At 44.4% G+C, this 19,158-nt stretch overlaps 1 protein-coding gene and 1 long non-coding RNA gene across 2 annotated transcripts in view; one reads left to right on the top strand and one right to left on the bottom strand.

Annotated features, from left to right (window-relative positions):
- LOC108521333 (uncharacterized) overlaps positions 1-1,752 on the bottom strand; it is a 30,722-nt gene extending 28,970 nt beyond the window's left edge. Inside the window, exon 1 of the long non-coding RNA XR_001883167.1 lies at positions 1,570-1,752. This is a non-coding gene — a long non-coding RNA (uncharacterized LOC108521333). The remainder of the gene's footprint in view (positions 1-1,569) is intronic.
- A 76-nt stretch (positions 1,753-1,828) lies between these two features.
- LOC108521316 (piwi-like protein 2) lies at positions 1,829-18,207 on the top strand (the record flags this gene model as incomplete). Its single annotated transcript, XM_017861088.1, has 10 exons — positions 1,829-1,988; positions 6,562-6,807; positions 8,317-8,404; positions 8,578-8,716; positions 10,236-10,442; positions 11,347-11,457; positions 14,767-14,884; positions 15,768-15,892; positions 17,715-17,795; positions 18,094-18,207. Coding segments are annotated over exons 1-10 (1,262 nt in total), but the record flags the coding sequence as incomplete, so codon positions are not given.
- Positions 18,208-19,158: the final 951 nt, after the last annotated feature.

Genomic DNA, 19,158 nt, shown 5'->3' with positions numbered 1-19,158 from the left:
TGCTTAAAGCGCAGTATTGGGGTGGGAGTTACCCGATTTTCCAGGTGTTGTGTGTCTCAGTTCCCCTGGCTAGGAAAAGGGATTCCCTTCCCCCTTGCACTTCCCAGGTGAGGCGATGCCTCGCCCTGCTTCAGCTCTCGCTGGTCAGGCTGCAGCAACTGACCAGCACCGATTGTCCGGCACTCCCTAGTGAGATGACCCCAGTACCTCAGTTGAAGATGCAGAAATCACCAGTCTTCTGTGTCGCTCACGCTGGGAGTTGGAGACTGGAGCTGTTCCTATTTGGCCATCTTGCTCCGCCCCCTATGTGTGTCCTTTTTAATCAATATCCTAGGGATGGCTAATTAACAATTAAAGTACTCTGATTGGGAATATAATCTCCAAGATATATTATTTTGAAAGATTCTAAATAGATTTCCACGTTTCAGGAAGCTTCAACCATTTTTATGTCCAATCAACAGCAAGACTATATGGATTTTCCTTTGGTTAAATAAGTAGTGTTCATGATGTCTGGATTGGCTAGAAATACTGTACAAAGGCCACCTACACTTGCACGGATGGACAGGATATAGAAATATAGGAAACTCTATGTGCCTACCCTTTGTGATGGTGCTCTTGGTTTAGATTCCCAAATAGAAGACATGTTCAGGAAATTATCTGAGGATTATTATTTCCTTACTTCAACTAGAAGATTTGCTGAATCCTGCCCCCAAAATACTGTTTCGTGTGTATACAATAAGCGTGTCATGCAAAGTTTGGTCAGAGTTCCTAAAAGAACAGGGAGTTGGATCTTCATGAAGGTTACAAAACAGTTTGTATAACTGTTTCTGACCGCACTTGCTACCATTAAGTATTTGCACAGGCAGGAGAATTGCTTACAACATAACATTGCAACAGTTGTAAGTTAAGAAGGTTGTGTGGTAAAGGAAGTGAAAATGTTAGATCATGGTAAACAAATACTGTCTAGGAACAGTGAAGGGGCATCATGCCAGCTGGATTCCTGAGTTGAAAATCATCCTGCTCCAATAATTTTCAGACTATCCTCATTCGGGAAGGAGAGGGAGGGCCCTTGTATGTGTGGATTAAAACAAGTCATGGGATATCTGAGACCTGGAAAAGATAAGGTTAATCCTTCTCTAGTCCTATTCCATGCAGAGCCTTTGGATGTCTCTATAGCATCCGCCAAAGCCTGACCTCAACCACCCTGTAAAACCTGGGTGTGGGGGAGGGATGCAGTTATTTGCCAAAATGGTTGGGAGAGGGGCAGAAATCTTTCTTTGGGTAAAATCATTCTGTAGTTGCTCAAGTAACCACTAATAATTTAATCTGCTTCCTAGAAAGTTCTTCTTGGCTCCCAGATTTAGGCATCAATAAATAATAATAGGCAACATTTATCGAGGGTCGTCTTCTCCTTGTGCTAAGTATTTTACATACATTATGTCATTATGTGTGTACGTTTCCATTCAACCCTATGAATGGGTGTTTTTAGTTTTTGTCTGTTTTATGTACAAGGAAAGTGATGTGCAGAAATCATATGAATTAGGTGTTTGAATGCGCACCCGAGCTTACCGTTTCTTTTTCACCAGGTGTATCGCTAATCCTCTAACTGGCAGGAATGGGGCAAGTCAATTTCAACACGCGAGTCCTAGGCTAAATCTGTTTATAGGAGTTGCCCCTAGAAAGGGAGTCAGGCTCTCCAAACCCTAACACATTTTAATGGCTGAGGCTCACAGAACTTCCAGCGCTCCTTCCCTGCGAACCACCCCTGCACAGCGAACCTGCTGGAAAGGACGAGCCTCTCTTGTAGATGGGCCAATGAGATAGCTTGCTCTTGTGAACGACAGGTCATGTGGCCAATGGGCTCAGCCCCGGCGGCCTCGAAGAGCGGAAATTGGCCCTGGAGCATGTGGGCCCTGGGGCGTGGGTTGAACGCCATCTTTTCCTGAGGTCCGTGGATGCGGGCGAGTAGGAGGAGGACTGGCTCCCAGGTGAGAGGACTGGCCCCGGTTGCGGCATGCCAGGCAGGTCAGGCAGGCCAAGGACACACCGGGGCGGGCAGGGTGGGCTTTTGCTCAAGCACGCGGGGTGGGGGGTGTAAGCCGGCCTCCCGGGCCTCTCCCCTCCCCCTTCGGGGAGGTGCTGAGGGTTGCGGGTCGGTCGCGGACGGGAATTCGTTATTCGAGGCCCGGCGCTGAGGCCCCAGAGAAAGTGCTCAGGTGGGGGCGGCAGGGGAGGCCCAAGTGGACCTCTTATTTGGCCTGAAAGAGGAGATAGAACCCCCGGCAGGGCTGTGTCTTTGGGAAAAGGTGCTTTTCTCGGGGTGGAAAGGGGGTGGGTCTCGCCTTCGGGGGCCTTGCTTCTGGTTAGGCCCGAGTCGTGAGGCCTCTGCACGGAGCGCGCACTCAGGGATGCGAGGGAGACAGGCCCAGCCCATCCTGGGTTCCTTTACCATTGAACCTTTTGGTCAGCCAAGTATCTGCTACCTGATCCCAGGGGAAACCCACACTGTTGGAAAGGGTCCTGTGAGGGAGGTACCTGAATCTATAGAAGTGATGCTGGGGGTTGAGGGAAGCCTGGACAATGAGGAAGATTCCAGATGTCCCTTAAGGGAGGCTGTCCAGCGCTTCTGAGTATGTAGCTGTTAGCATACTGATTGCTTGGTATTCTTTGGGTGGTAGTGGGGAGGTGTGAGCAGAGTCTTGGCTCACCGAAAAGGGGTGTTAGCAGTTAAATATAGCCTTCAAGAAAGGGAGTCATAGCTTGCATTTAGAGTGTGAAAGAGGATAGTTTAGTTCAATAAATTTTTCAGGTTCTTGAACTGTCTGCACTATGATGTGGACCTAGGAATTGTGTGTTAATCTTTTCTTTAAATGTATGATTTCTCTGTAGCTAATACTTAAGACAGCTTTTTAATTTTATTTTTGTTTGTTTGTTTTGAGACGGAGTCTCACTCTGTTGCCCAGGCTGGAGTGCAGTGGCGTGATCTCTGCTCACTACCACCTCTGCCTCCTGGATTCAAGCGATTCTCCTGCCCTGCCTCCCGAGTAGCTGGGATTACAGGTGCACGCCACCATGCCTGGCCAATTTTTGTATTTTTAGTGGAGATGGGGTTTCATCATTTTGGTCAGGCTGGTCTCAAACCCCTGACCTTGTGATCTGCCTGCCTTGGCCTCCCAAAGTGCTGGGATTACAGGCATGAGCCACCATGCCTGGCCAAGACAGCTTTTTGAAAGTTAAGAAGAGGCTTCTTCCAGCATTTGGGGAGGCTGAGGTAGGAGGATCACTTGAGGTCAGCAGTTTGAGACCAGCCTGGGCAACATGGTAAGATCCCGTCTCTACAAAATTTTTTAAAAATTAACTGGGTATGGGCCGGGTGCGGTGGCTCAAGCCTGTAATCTCCAGCACTTTTGGGAAGGCCGAAGATGGGGGCCCGGATCACGAGGTCCAGGAGATCGAGACCATCCCTGGGCTAACCACGGGTGAAACCCCGTCTCCCACTAAAAAATACAAAAAAACCTGCCCGGGCGAAGGTGGGCAGCCGCCTGTAGTCCCAGCCTACTGGGAGGCCTGAGCAGGAGAATGGCGTAAACCACGGGAGGTGGAGTTGCCCAGTGGAAGCTGAGATCAAGGCCCACTGCACTCCAGCCTGGGCCGACAGGCAAGGGACCTGCCTCAAAAAAAAAAAAAAAAAAAAAAAAAAAAAAAAAAAAATTAGCTGGGTATGGTGGCAGGTACCTGAAGTCCTAGCTACTTGGGAGGCTGAGACAAGAGGACTGCTTAAGCACAGGAGGTTGAGACTGCAGTGAGCTAAGATCCCACCACTTCACTCAACGTGGATGACAGAGCAAGACCCTGTCTTAAAAAAAAAAATCTTTTCCGTTAAGAAATATTTTTCAGGAATCAGGGACAAGTCAGGACAATGAAAGGAGCCCCTTGAAGAGGGTGTCTTGAAATCTGTAGGTTATAAAGTGATTTTTTTTTTTTGAAATAGAATCTTGCTCTGTCACCTAGGCTGGAGTGCCACCATCTTGACTCACTGCAACCTCCGCCTGCTGAGTTCAAGTGATTTGGTGCCTCAGACTCCTGAGTAGGGGGGATTACAGGCATGCACCACCACACCTGACTAATTTTTGTATTTTTAGTAAAGACAGGGTTTCACCATGTTGGCCATGCTGGCCTTGAACTCTTGACCTCAAGTGATCCACCCGCCTCCCAAAGCGCTGGAATTACAGGCATGGGCCACCACGCCCAACCTACAGGTTATGAAGTGATTTTGCAGAGACCTGATGGGCTTTAGATTTAGTGGGGAAGCCAGGGAGAGCCTCACCCCTGGTAACCTAGGGGAGAGAAGGGTGTTAAATGCAACCTGTGAGACTGAGCAAGTATTGTGGGCTCGAAGCAGAAAGACTGCGTCCTCTGGAGACTTCTGGTGGAGTCTGAAAGAAGAGAGTTTAAAAAAAATTTTTTTTCTATTTTTAAATTTTTTATAGAGACAGGGTCTCACTGTGTTCCTAAGGCGCTGGCCTCAAACTCCTGGCCTCAAGTGGTCATCCCACCTAGGCCTCCCAGAGTGCTGAGATTACAGGCATGAACCACTGTACTCAGCCTGAAGGAAGAATTTTGTAAAAAAAGAATTGGATAGCGATTCGGAGAAGCAACTAAACAGATCAAGGAAAAGAGGTTAGTGCAATCATAGACTGGAAAAAAGTTAGGACTCTTATGTAGGAAAGAAAGGCTAAGAACAAAGCAAAAACCCATAAATATTTATTGACAATAATTTTATGATATGGCTATGTTAAGTGCAATTGTTTATAGGCTAGGCGCAGTAACTCACGCCTGTAATCTCAGCACTTTGGGAGGCCCAGGTGAGCTGATCACCTGAGGTCGGGAGTTTGAGACCAGCCTGACCAACATAGAGAAACCCCGTCTCTACTAAAATACAAAATTAGCCGAATGTGGTGCCGCATGCCTGTAATCCGAGCTACACGGGAGGCTGAGGCAGGAGAATTACTTGAACCCAGGAGGCAGAGGTTGCATTGAGCTGAGATTGTGCCATTGCACTCCAGCCTGGGCAACAAGAGTGAAACTGCGTCTCAAAAAAAAAAAAAAAAATTGTTTGTAAACCAAAGTCATCACCATACGTAAAAACTGCCTTAGCCAGGTGCGGTGGCTCACGCCTGTTATCCCAACACTTTGGGATGCTGAGGCAGCAGATTGCTTGAGCCCAGGTGTTTGAGACCAGACTTGGCAACATGGCAAGACCCTGTCTCTACAAAAAATATACAAATTAGCTGGGTGTTGTGGTGCATGCCTGTAGTCCCAGCTACTCAGGAGATTGAGATGTAAGGGTCACTTGAGCCCAGGAGGTTGAGGCTGCATTGAGCCGTGATCATGCCACTGCACTGCAGCCTGGGCGACAGAGAGAGACCCTCCCAAAAAACTGCTTCCTTATGCAACAGCTAGTTAACTTACAGGACTGCGTTTTGTGAGAGGCTATTTGGGTAGAAAATATAAGTTCAAGGAGGATGTGAGCCTGTAAGGCAGGGGTTCCCAACCCCCAGGCCACAGACTGGTTGGGGGCCTGTTAGGAACTGGGCTGCACAGCACGAGGTGATGAGAGGTTGGCGAATGAGCAAAGCTTCATCTGTGTTGACAGCCGCTCCCCATGGCTCATAGTATCACCTGAGCTCTGCCTCCTGTTGGATCACTGGTGGCATTAGATTCTCATTGTGCAAACCCTCTTGTGAACTTCACATTCGAGGGATCTAGGTTGCATGCTCCTTATGAGAGTCTAATGCCTGATGATCTGTCACTGTCTCCCATCACCCACAGATGGGACCATCTAGTTGCAGGAAAACAAGATCAGGGCTCCCACTGATCCTACATTGTGGTGAGTTGTATAATTATTATATTTCATTATCACAATGTAATAATAGAAATAAAGTGCACAATAAATGTAGTGCATTTGAGTCACTCTGAAACCATCCCCCTACCCCTGGGTCCAAGGAAAAATTATCTTCCAGGAAAGCAGTCTCTGGTGCCAAAAAGGTTGGGGACCACTGCTCTAAGGGATTGTTAATGAAGGGGTTTTAGAATATTACAGATCAGCCGGGCGCGGTGTCTCAAGCCTGTAATCCCAGCACTTTAGGAGGCCGAGATGGGCGGATCACAAGGTCAGGAGATCGAGACCATCCTGGCTAACCCTGTGAAACCCCGTCTCTACTAAAAAATACAACAAACTAGCCGGGCGAGGTGGCGGGCGCCTATAGTCCCAGCTACTCGGGAGGCTAAAGCAGGAGAAGGGCGTGAACCCGAAAGGCGGAGCTTGCAGTGAGCTGAGATCCGGCCACTGCACTCCAGTTTGGGCGACAGAGCGAGACTCCTTCTCAAAAAAAAAAAAAAGAATATTACAGATCAGATAGAAGCCTTTGAAGTGAATATGTTGTAGAAGGCTGGGCATGTTACTGGACTGACTCAAAATATTATTTTAATGCTTTGTGAGTGTGTCTTGAAGGAAAAGGAAAACAGTTGGGAACCTTAATCTTTTGAAAATGCTGGCAGGTAATTAACCAGAACAGGATCAACACACGTGTTCTCTACAGCCTTTCCATGGATCCTTTCCGACCATCATTCAGGGGCCAGTCTCCTGTCCACCCATCCCGGTACCAGGCTGTACGGATGCCAGGCTGTTGGCTGCAAGCTTCTAAACCTTTGGACCCAGCTCTGGGCAGGGGAGTACCTGCAGGCAGAGGCCATGTATTTGGAAAGCCAGAGGAGCCAAGCACACAGAGGGGGCCAGCACAAAGGGTAAGACCACTTCAGGATGCATAGGAGAGGCATATAGCTTACCTGTCTGCCGTCAGAGGAAGTAATGGATTACAAAGTGCTTGCAGGGCTGGGCACGGTGGCTCACGCCTGTAATCCCAGCATTTTGGGAGGCCGAGGCACATGGATCATCTGAGGTCAGGAGTTCAAGACCAGCCTGGCCAACATGGTGAAACCCCGTCTCTACTGAAAATACAGAAATTAGCCAGGTGTGGTGGTGTGGGCCTGTAATCCCAGCTACTCAGGAAGCTAAGGCAGGATAATTGCTTGAACCCTGGAGGTGGAGGTTGCAAGCTGAGATCTTGCCACTGTTCTGTAGCCTAGGCGACAGAGCAAGACTCCATTTCAAACAACAACAACAACAACAAAGTGCTTGCAAAACTGGGAAACCCTAAACAGAAACAAGGTTGTCTTTTTTTGTTTTCTTTAACAAATAGATACATCTGGGCAGATGTTTCAAATCTAGAGTTTCTAGAGGTATGAAAAAGTCCCACGTAATGAATGCTAGATAGACTTGGTAAGTACCATAGGTCCTCTAGCTTCCAATCATCCCTCCATCCCTCCATCTGTAATTGTTAGGGCTAAAGATACAACCTCTTGTTCTTTTCTGAATATTTAGATTTTCACCCTGGTTTTGACTTTATGATAGTAGCAGCAGTTCCTGCCTCAGAGGTAATAATACTTAACATTTGTTCATTTTGGAAGGCTCATTGCCCAGTGAACAGATCTTAAAGAAAAACAGGAGCTTCAGTTATTGCTGCTGCTGTGTGAACACTTAACATGTGTATATTCTTCAATTTTTAATTATAAAGTAATTTCAAGAATAATATTTGTCTATAATTAATATGTCAAAGAGAGTTAGCAAATGTAGGAAGAACCTAATAATAAAGTTAGGATTATTTTAAGTAGAGTTTACATTGTCAAATGTAATATTTTTGTAAGGAGAAAAGTTTATGACAGCAATCTTACATGTTGACTCAAATGAATTGCTTGAGTCGATACATAGCTTTTATTCATGTCAGATCCAACTGGTATAACAGTAGTAGACATTCAAGACTGCCATAGGAAAACAGTAGCAGGTTACCCAAACCTCTGATACTCGTAAATGATCCAGCTTTTTTGAAATTTATTAACCAGTACACTTGTTCTCTCTTGCCTTGAATATGCAGGAAATAGAAAAATGGAAAAGTTAATTCTGTCCTGTTGCATTTTGTTATGCTGTTCATCAAACCAAAATGGAAAAGTTAACTCTGTTCTGTTGCATTTTGTTATACTGCATATCAAATCATGGGCTGTAAGTGTAACTGTGCTTTAAGACCTAATATCACATAGTTACAAGTATTTTTTAAAGTTTATAAAATATGTTTCTCTTTATTTGTAAAACATTTATAGAATTCGAAGATGATTTTTCTTATATAACAAGACTAAGAAAGCTCTTGTTTCTGGGGTTTTAAACTACCTCTTGGAACTTTATTCTTTGATTTTCCACAGGAGTCTGTGGGTTTGGTCTCCATGTTCAGAGGCCTGGGCATTGAAACAGTTTCTAAGACGCCTCTGAAACGGGAAATGCCTCCATCAGGTATGTGGAAAACTAACTTGAGAAATTCAGTGATATATATGATTGGTTTCTTCTAAAATCCAAATGGTTTATCTTCAGAAACATAACTGTGCTTAAAAAAAAAAAAAAAACTATACTTTAAAACACGTTTAACTCATAGTCGTTGCTGGGGTTCGTTCGGTTCTTTCTTTCAGGTAGAGGCATTTTAGGTCGAGGCTTGTCTGCTAATCTGGTACGCAAGGACAAGGAGGAACTCTCTCCCACTTTTTGGGATCCAAAAGTGTTGGCAGCTGGGGACAGCAAGATGGCAGAGGCCTCCATTGGTTGGAATAGGTGGGTAAAGTCACCCTCTCAGGTAACTATCAAATTCAGATGGAATATCTCTGTAAGTTCAGAGAGCAACTCTAAGAAGGGTTGTGTCATCTCATAAACAATCAATGTCTGGTTTTATATTAAAGAATGTGCATTTCCCAAGAGTAGTCAGCAGCTGTTAATACAGCTAGACATTGGAAAAGGGTAAGAAGTAGTTCTCCTTGGGCTGTTCAGAAATTCATTTGTCCTCTTAAAAAATTACCTGATTGTGGTGATTTTTTTTTTTTTTTTTGGAGACGGAGTCTTGCTGTGTTGCTCAGGGTGGAGTGCAGTGCCTTGATCTTGGCTCACTGCAACCTCCGCCTCCCAGGTTCAAGCAATGCTCCTGCCTCAGCCTCCCGAGTAGCTGGGACTACACGCATATGTCACCACGCCCAGCTAATTTTTTGTATTTTTAGTAGAGACGGGGTTTCATCATGTTGGTCAAGCTGGTCTTGAACTCCTGACCTCAAGTGATCCGCCTCCTTGGCCTCCCAAAGTACTGGGATTACAGGCATGAGCCACTGTGCCTGGACTTTTTTTTTTTTTTTTTTTTTTGAGACGGGGTCTCGGTGTGTTGTCCAGGCTGGAATGCAGTGGGGCAATCTTGGTTCACTGCAACCTCCGCCTTCCAGGTTCAGGCGATTCTCCTGCCTCATCCTGCCGAGTAGCTGGGACTACAGGTGTGTGCCACCATGCCTGGCTAATTTTTTTTTTTTTTTGGAGACAGTCTCATACTGTTGCCAGGCTGGAGTGCAGTGCCACGATCTCAGCTCACTGCAACCTCTGCCTCATACTCAGCTAATTTTTGTATTTTTAGTAGAGACGGGGTTTCACCATATTAGCCAGGTTGGTCCCAAACTCCTGATGTCGGGCAATCCTCCCGCCTTGGTTTCCCAAAGTGCTGGGATTACAGGCGTGAGCCACTGCACTCAGCTGTGGTGATTCTTTAATTACGTTGAGTCAAACTTTCTCCTCTATTCTGCTATGGAAGATGGCTCTGACAGTCAATAGTGGTTGGTGAATGAGTCATGGTGGCGTATGTTGTGTTTTCTTTTTGTTTGTTTGTTTGTTTTTAATTTGGGTCTGTCTCTGTCGCCCAGGCTTTAGTGCAGTAGTATGATCTCAGCTCACTGCAGCCTCGACCTGTCAGGCTGAAGCGATCCTCCCACCTCAGCCACCCAAGTAGCTGGGACTACAGTCATGAGCCACCATATCTGGATAATTTTTGTATTTTCTATAGTTTGGGGTTTCAGTGTATTGTTTAGGCTGGTCTTGAACTCCTGGTCTCAAGCAGTCTCCCCACCTCGGCTTCCCAAAGTGCTAGGATTACAGGCGTGAGCCACTGTGCCTGGCCTTGGCATATGTGGTTTGAGAGAATTTCAAACTTGAATCACTTTAGCTGATTCCTCCAGGAAGAGGTTGTGGAGTTGGGAGAATAATCTGGATGGGACATAGCTGTTATAAAAAGCCCCGATTTTCCTTTCTCTCCACATTTCAGGATGCTTGGAAGAGGGAGTTCGGATGCTTCTTTATTACCACTGGGAAGAGCAGCAGGTGGTATTGGCAGAGGAGTGGACAAGCCTCCCTGTGTCTTCAGCGCACCATTCAGGGATCCCCCGCAGCTGTCATCACTACCAACTCTGCCCCAGTCCCCCCAGCACTCTCCAGATCACCCTCTGGTCCTGACTGTGGAACACAAGGAAAAGTAAGTCAGGAGCACTGCCTTCTCTACTTAGTAATGATCGTGAAAACTCTGCATTTTGGCTGGTGTGTAGTAGTGTAAAATCTGTTTTTGTTGGATCCTCCCTGGGTAATAAGTACTGCAGGGTGTTTTGTTTTTTGCCAGTAGGAGATTGACAAAGAGATGGGACAATTTTTTTTTTTCTTTTTGAGACGGCGTCTCACGCTGTCACCCAGGCTGCAGTGCAGTGGCATAATCTCGGCTCACTGTAACCTCTGCTTTGTGGGTTCAAGCAATTCCCTGCCTCAACCTCCTGAGTAGTTGGGATTACAGGTGCCTGCCATCACCCCCGCCTAATTTTTTTGTATTTTTAGTAGAGATGGGGTCTCACCACCTTGGCCAGGCTGGTCGTGAACTCCTGACCTTGTGATCCAGCCGCCTTGGCCTCCCAAAGTGCTGGGATTACAGGTGTGAGCCACCACATCCGGCCAAGATGGGACAATTGCGGAAGTTAAATGTGGTTGACAGTGGATGTATAGCATGCAACAAAAGAGTGGACTCACGGCCTTTCATTTCCTTCCCAATTGAGACAGTTCTTTGTTTTATTGAAGATAAGGAAATAATTTAGGAAGAATATCGTGACACTTCATCTTTCTCCATAGAACTCATCCTTGTGTTCTTAGTTAATGGGCCTAGTTTATTTGGTAATGTTATTAGGAAAGGTAGGGTGACTTTGCTTATCTAATTAGGTCTTGCTAATGATTAGCCTTCAGAGCATGCTTTTGTAAGTGTTGATTCTTGATTTGTGTATCTGTAGCAAAATGTGAAAAAATATTACTTCCCCTTATCTTTTTGTTGTTGGTTGTGTGGGTTGGTTAGTTATTTTTTTTGTTTTGATACATGCAGTTGCTTTTGTTTTATTTTCTAGAGAGCTTATTGTGAAGCAGGGATCAAAAGGAACACCTCAGTCTTTGGGACTGAACCTCATCAAAATACAATGTCATAATGAAGCAGTTTATCAATATCATGTGACTTTCAGGTATTCACAGCTTTCCTTTGTATTGTTCACTTCTTAGAGGGCAGTAAAGAAATAGTTCCCCTGGAATAACTGAATATTGTCCTATATAGTTCCTGGTGGACCTCTCAATGAGATAATGCATTTACTCAGATCCTTATAGGAAGTTTAAGGTTAGTCTTAAACTTTGTGTATGTATTTAGCTATATTACCAATCCCTATTTTAACTTCATAGAGTATAGATTTATACATGAGGCTGGAAGTTAATGTGAAATTAATGAAGCTTAAGTTCAAGGCCTTTTAAAACTTGCATTAGGTGTCTTCCATGATCTTTTAACTTATTTCATATGTGTAATTTTGTATTCTTTTTCTTAAATAATCCTCCCCTCCCCCACTAGTGGTGTGAAATCCATGCCCCATGAAACCTGGATCCTTCCCTGCATGAGCCATCATACCAACATCTGACATCTCTCCAGTGACAGTCTAGGGTTAAATTTAGGGGTGAGAAAAATGAAGAAAGATAACTTCAGTTTTATATCAATAATTTTAGGATTTATTACTATTTAAAAATAGTTTATATTAGTTTGTGTTCTCTTTTAATATCTTAGAGGAGTCATTAGCTGGAAGTTCTTAGCTGGAATTGTGAAAATAAGTGTTTTGAAATACCTGTGAAGAAAATTAGATGATGTAGAAGTCTCAGTTTTTTTAATTGAAAAATAGTTGTGTATATGTATGAGTACAATATGATGTTTTGATAATGTATACATAATAGATTAAATCAGGCTAATTGACATATCTGTCACCTTACCTACTTACTGTTTTTTGTGGTGAAAACATTTAGAATCTGTTTTAGGAATTTTGAAATGCACGCTATTGTTAATTATGGTTACCGTAGATCACTAAAACTTACTCCACCTGTCTGTCTGAAACTTTGTACCTTTTAACCAACTTCTGCCATTTCCCCGTACCCCTCACCCCCCAGCCTCTGGTAGCCATGTTCCTACTCTCTGTTCACAATGAGTTCAACTTTTTGGATTCCATAGATGGATCAGATGGTATTTGTCTTTCTGTGCCTATCGTATTTCACTTAGCATAATACTCTCCAGATCCTTTCATATTGTCACAAATGACAGGATGTACTTCTTTTTAAAGGCTATATAGTATTCCATTGTGTATGTATACCACTTTATCCATTCATCCGTTGGTGGACACTTAGATTGATTCTATGTCTTGCCTGTTGTGAATAGTGCTGCAGTGAACATGGGAGTACACATATATCTCTTTGACACACTGATTTTAATTCCTTTGGATAAATACCCAGAAGTGGGATTGTTGAATCATATGTAGTACTATTTTTAGCTTTTTAAAGAAACTTTCATACTATTTCTTTTCTTTTTTTTTTTTTTTTTTGTTTTGAGACAGGGTCTCAATCTGTCACCCAGGCTGGAGTGCAGTGGTGCAATCTCAGCTCACTGCAACCTCTGCCTCCCAGGTTCAAGCAATTCTCTTGCCTCATCCTCCTAGTAGCTGGGATTACAGGCGAGCGCCCCATGCCTGGCTAATTTTGTATTTTTTTTTGGTAGAGTCGGGGTTTTGCCATGTTGACCAGGTTGGTCTCAAACTCCTGACCTCAAGTAATCCACCTGCCTTGGCCTCCAAAGTGCTGGGATTACCGGCATGAACCACCATGCTTGGCCAGAAACTTCCATACTGTTTCTAAAGGTAGCTATACTAGGAAGGCTGAATTTATGAAGGACAGCTGCTAGTTGATGACACAAGAGGAAGAACTGAAGTGAAAGAGAGAAGTAAGGAACAGTTAGGGAGAAAATATTCTGAAGGTATGTTATAAAGACCAAAGGAAGGACTCATTTGAATGAAGCTAATGAGAAGGTGGTTGACTTTCGCCACAGGAAAAAAAGCAACTGGATTTGCTTGTTGAGGGTGTTGTGATCTTCTAGTAGTTTTGTTAGAGTTGTAGAGAGAAAAAAAAAGGAAAGATAAAAAGCACCAAGGAGGGTATAGGCCATAAGAAGTAGCCAGTGACTTGGCCAGTCATTTAAAAAGTTTGTAAGAGGAATGAGAAAATGGAATAATTATAGAAGGCAACAGGATTGCTTTAATAGTTTCTTTTTTTTTTTTTTGCTTTAATAGTTTCTATGAGGTAAGAAAGCAGAGCTGAGCACATACAACAGGTAGAGGGAAGTAGTCAGAAAAGCGGGGAAAATTGGATCCTAGGAAACAGGCTTGTTGTGAAACGTACAGCAAAGAGGTGAGCATTAAAGAGGGGAGAGGGCTGCATGCAGTGGCTCATGTCTGTAATCCCAGCACTTAGGGAGGCCACGGAGGGACAGTTGCTTGAGGCTAGGAGTTCAAGACTATCCTAGGTAACAACAACAAAAAATTTTATTTTATTTATTTTTTTGAGACAGTCTCACTTTGTTGCCCAGGCCGGAGTGCAGTGGCACAGTCTCACCTCAGTGCTACCTCCATCTCCCAGACTGAAGCGATTCTCATGCCTCAGCCTCCGAGTAGGTGGGATTACAACCACGTGCCACCACACCCCGCTGATTTTTTTGTATTTTTAGTAGAACAGGGTTTCACCATGATGGCCAGAGTGATCTTGAACTCCTGGTCTCAAGTGATCCACCCACCTTGGCCTCCCAAAGTGCTGGGATTACAGGCATGAGCCACTGTGCCAGGGCGAAAAAAAAAAATGTTTTTTAAGTTAGCCAGGTCTAGTGGTACACTTAGAGTCCCAGTTACTTGGGGGCCTGAGGCAGAAGGATCACTTGAGCCCAGGAGTTTGAGACTGCAGTGAGCCATGATCATGCCACTGTACTTCAGCCTGGGTGACAGAGCAAGACCCTATCTCAAAAAAAAAAAAAAAAAAAAAAAAAAAAAGGGGGGGGGAACCCTCCCTCTGAAAATGGATTGACAAATGTTAAGGAAACAATGGGAGAATCGCTTGAACCTGGGAGGTGGAGGTTGCAGTGAGCCAAGATCGCACCACTGCATTCCAGCCTGGGCGGCAGAGCGAGACTCTTATCTCAAAAACAAATATGTATATATGAAAGAATATACACTGACATGCTAAGGCAGGTGTCCTTTGGTGGTAGAATTTAGGGGTGGTTTTTATTTTTTTTTAACTTATATTTTCTGATGTTTCAGCTGCAAGCAGGTATTCTTGAGTCAAAGTTCTAGTCAGAGAGATAATTTTTAATATGGCCTCTAGATGGAGCAGCAGTTACTGGGTAACTAGCACCTGTTGCACAGCTGTGGTAAAGATTGCTGTATGAGTCAAGTTGAAGGAAAATCCTGTTCATTATTTTCCAGCCCCAATGTGGAGTGCAAAAGCATGAGGTTCGGCATGTTGAAGGACCATCAAGCTGTCACCGGCAATGTCACTGCGTTTGATGGATCTATTCTCTATCTGCCTGTTAAGCTTCAACAAGTGAGACCAAACAGGAAATGGACTTTCAGATGAACCCTAAGAGTGCTCTAGTGTTTTTTGTTTGGTTTTGCTTTTAAGAGATTGGGTCTATATTGCCCAGGCTGGTCTTGAACTCCCAAAGCCCTGGGATTACAGGCGTGAGTCACTTCACCTGGCCCAGCACTGGTGTTTTGACGAGTAGGAAACCATAGAATTCCTGTACGTTTGAGTTGTATTTTTCTGTTCATAGATGGGAAGACATTTTTGCAGGACATAACAGCACATTTTAGGTTTGAATTCCTTAAGAAGCACCTTCTCACATGAGGAATGGTTGGAAGTCTGTGACCTCAGTGATAAAGAGTAACTTAAAATTGCAAATGTAGGCCAGGCGCAGTGGCTCACACCTGTAATCCTAGCACTTTGGGAGGCTGAGGCGGGTGGATCACGAAGGAAGGAGATCGAGACCATCCTGGCTAACACGGTGAAACCCCGTCTCTACTAAAAATACAAAGAATTAGCTGGGTGTGGTGGCTGTAGTCCCAGCTACTTGGGAGGCTGAGGGAGGAGAATGGCATGAACCCGGGAGGTGAAGCTTGCAGTGAGCAGAGGTTGTGCCACTGCACTCCAGCCTGGGTGACAGAGCGAGACATGGTCTCCAAAACAAAACAAAACAAAAAAAAATTGCAAATGTAAACTTGGTTGGAATTCTCTTACCACATCATTTTTCTGAACCATGGTCATCATGCTGTGCTTTTGCCAGTGTGGACAACAAAGTGAGGGGAAAAGTAGAAAAATGTTTTAAGATATTTTAGTGTTCTTAAGAACACAGTTGAATTAGATTAGGACTTGGTCATTAGTTCTTAGTTTTGTCATTTTGTTTTACCTGTGTGTATTTATTTGTTAGGTTCTTGAGTTAAAAAGTCAAAGGAAAACAGACAGTGCTGAAATCAGCATTAAGATTCAGATGACAAAGATCCTGGAGCCCTGCTCTGACCTGTGCATTCCCTTCTACAATGTTGTTTTCCGTCGGTAAGGAAACAGCTGAAGTTCTGTTGTCCTTTAACTTCAGTCTTGTGTTTGCAATAATGTTCTTCAAGATGCTTGGATGGAAATATGTGACAGTGTATTCTAGATGGGTTTGGAAGCATTTAATGAATAAATGGATGGTATTGGGGCTTACTCAAAAATTATCTCACAAGTGGTAGACCAGATTTGAATATATGAAATTAGGTTTGGAGGTAGATGGATAGGAGAATGGGTTCCTCTGGGTGTGTTCAGGAACTTTGAAAGCAGCTGTTTATAGCGCATATTTAATGGTGACAGTAACAAGGGGGCTATTTAAAGAGGTTGTATGTAAAAATATTTGCTGGAAGGATTTTTTTTCAGTCTCTTGAATTTTTGGATTACAGATAGCTTATAGTTGTTTAACTTCTTTTGAAACATCCTGATTTTCATACAGCCACTATTCTCAAACTACCTCTTATTTAATGAAACACAGAACCTAATTTCTTTTTTTTTATTTTTATTTTGAGACAGAGTCTCGTTCTGTCGCCAGGCTGTGGTGCAGTGGTGTAATATTGGCTCACTGCAGGCCGGGCGCGTGCTCAAGCCTGTAATCCCAGCACTTTGGGGGAGGGCGAGAACGGGGGCGGATCAACCCGAGGTCAGAGATCGAGGAACCATCCTGGTAACACAGTGAAACCCGTCTCTACTAAAAATACAAAAAAAACTAGCCGGGGTTGACGGTGGCGGGGCGCCTGTAGTCCCAGCTTACTCGGGAGGGGCTGAGCGGCGGAAAATGGCGCAAACCCGGGAGGCGAGCTTGCAGTGAGCTGAATCCGGGCCACTGCACTCCAGTCCGGGCAACAGAGCGAGGATCCGCCTCAAAAAAAAAAAGAAAAGGCCGGGGCGCCGGTGGCTCAAGCTGTTTTAATTCCCAGGAACTTTGGGAGGCGAAGACAGGCGGGATCACGGAGGTTTCAGGATGACCGAGACCATTCCTGGCTTAACACAGTGGAAAACCCCGTCTCTACTAAAAAAATACAAAAAACTGGCCGGGCGGAGGTCGCGGGGGCATGTAGTCCGCTACTTGGGAGGCTGAGGCAGGGAGAATGGCGTGAACCCGGGAGGCGGAGCTTGCGAGTGAGCTGAGATCCGGGCACTGCACTCCAGGCCCGGGAACAGAGGAGCCAGACTCCGTCTCAAAAAAAAAAAAAAAAAAATTGGCTCACTGCAACCTCCGACTCCCTGGTTCAAGCGATTCTCCTGCCTCAGTCTCCTGAGTAGCTGGGATTACAGGGATGTGGCACCACGCCTGGCTAATTTTTATGTTTTTAATAGAGATGATGTTTCATTATGTTGGCCAGGAGGGTCTTGATCTCCTGACCTCGTGATTTGGGAGGCCTCAGCCTCCCAAAGTGCTGGAATTACAGGCGTAAGCCACCGCACCCGGCCCACAGAACCTAATTTCTACCTAGTAAGCTGAACTGCCAGGAAAAAACGTAACTCCCTTTCCCACACTGTTATTCACAAACTTAGCAATGGGCTCTCTTGCATTCTTCATAGTTAATGGTGAAAAGTAATGTACATCAAACCTGGGAAATCAACTCAGTGTTTGGTCAGCTAGTAAGTGGAAAAGACTGCTGTCGTTTTGCTTTGCTTTTTCAGTCAAATGCTTTGGCAGTTTTTGGTTTTCTTTTAGCAAGATTGTTCTCAATATAAAAGCTGTCTTCTACAAAGAGCACAAACATTTCTAACCATTCAGACTTCCAAAGGCAAATGTAGCTAAGAATAATGGAACGTAATTTTATTACTCTTCTGTTAGAAAACTCATACTTGCTTTTTATTTCAGGGTAATGAAACTTTTAGATATGAAGCTTGTGGGGAGAAACTTTTATGACCCTACAAGTGCTATGGTACTACAGCAACACAGGTTGGTACTTTTTTCCCCTTCCTCACTATTCTGGAAAGAAATTTTCCATTACAACCATTGTATTTAGTACCATAATCTCAGCAGTAGTTTATGGTAGTGAATACAATTTATCAACTAAATCTCTTTCTTAGTTTGGTTTTTCAGTGAGTTTGCAATGATGTCAGTTAACTTAGTTTCCTGAGGCTTTCTCATTACTATTAGGAAAGGGCAGTATGACCTCAAAGTATTGTTCACATGGGGGCATGGAAGTATATGTGTTCTTTGAAAATCCTACAGTTAAGACCACCTCTCTCTCCAGATTGCAGATCTGGCCGGGCTATGCAGCTAGCATCCGAAGGACGGACGGAGGGCTCTTCCTACTAGCTGATGTCTGCCATAAGGTCATTCGAAATGACTCTGTGCTGGATGTCATGTGAGTGAATAGTGGGATCTATCTTTCACTTGCTGATGATTTTCTGAAAAGTTCAGTAACAGCTGGTAATAATACACATTAGACATTATTCTCTTTGTTTGTTTTTTCCACCAGAGACAGGGTCTTGTTTTGTCACCCTGGCTGGTATACAGTGGTTTGATCGTAACTCTGAACTCCTGGGTTCAAGTGATCCTACCACCTCAGCCTTCCGAGTAGTCAGGACTACAGGTGTGCTACCATGTCCAGCTAATTTTTAATTTTTTTTTTTTTTGTAGAGACAGGGTCTTGCTATGTTTCCTAGGCTGGTCTTGAACTCCTGGCTTCAAGGGACCCTCCTACCTCAGCCTTTCAAAGTTTTGGGATTATAGGCGTGAGCCATGGCACCCAGCCCTGTTTAGATTTTTTGTTGTAGAATAACTGCACTGAATATATGTGCCCTTGTCCCTAGTCACACTGAGATAAGCATGTGAATAGACATCTGCTATGCTTTGAGAAGGAGTTTTATTTAAATTTGTGGTTAGGAGAACTTGGTTTGATATATGCATGTGCTGAGTTTGCATATAATAATATACAATGTATGTGTTACTGTAGTAAATACAGATGTGTATAATTTTTTTTTAAATTGAGACAGAGTCTCACTCTATCACCCAGGCTGGAGTACAGTGGTGCGATCTCGGCTCACTGCACCCTCTGCCTCTCGGGTTCAAGTGGTTCTCCTCCCTCAGCCTCCCGAGTAGCTGGAATTACAGGCCACCATGCCTGGCTAATTTTTTTTTTTCTTTTTCTTTCTTTCTTTCTTTTTTTTTTTTTTGAAACAGTGTCTCTCTCTGTTGCTCAGGCAGGAGTGCAGTCGCACGATCTCATCTCACTGCAACCTCTGCCTCCTGGGTTGAAACAGTTCTTTTGCCTCAGCTTCCCGAAGAGCTGGGACTACAGGTGCATGCCGCCACG

The sequence above is a fragment of the Rhinopithecus bieti genome, unplaced genomic scaffold (genome assembly GCF_001698545.2).
Source record: "Rhinopithecus bieti isolate Rb0 unplaced genomic scaffold, ASM169854v2 scaffold_59220, whole genome shotgun sequence".
Taxonomy (NCBI): Eukaryota; Metazoa; Chordata; class Mammalia; order Primates; family Cercopithecidae; genus Rhinopithecus; species Rhinopithecus bieti.
This window is presented reverse-complemented; position numbering and strand designations above follow the sequence as displayed.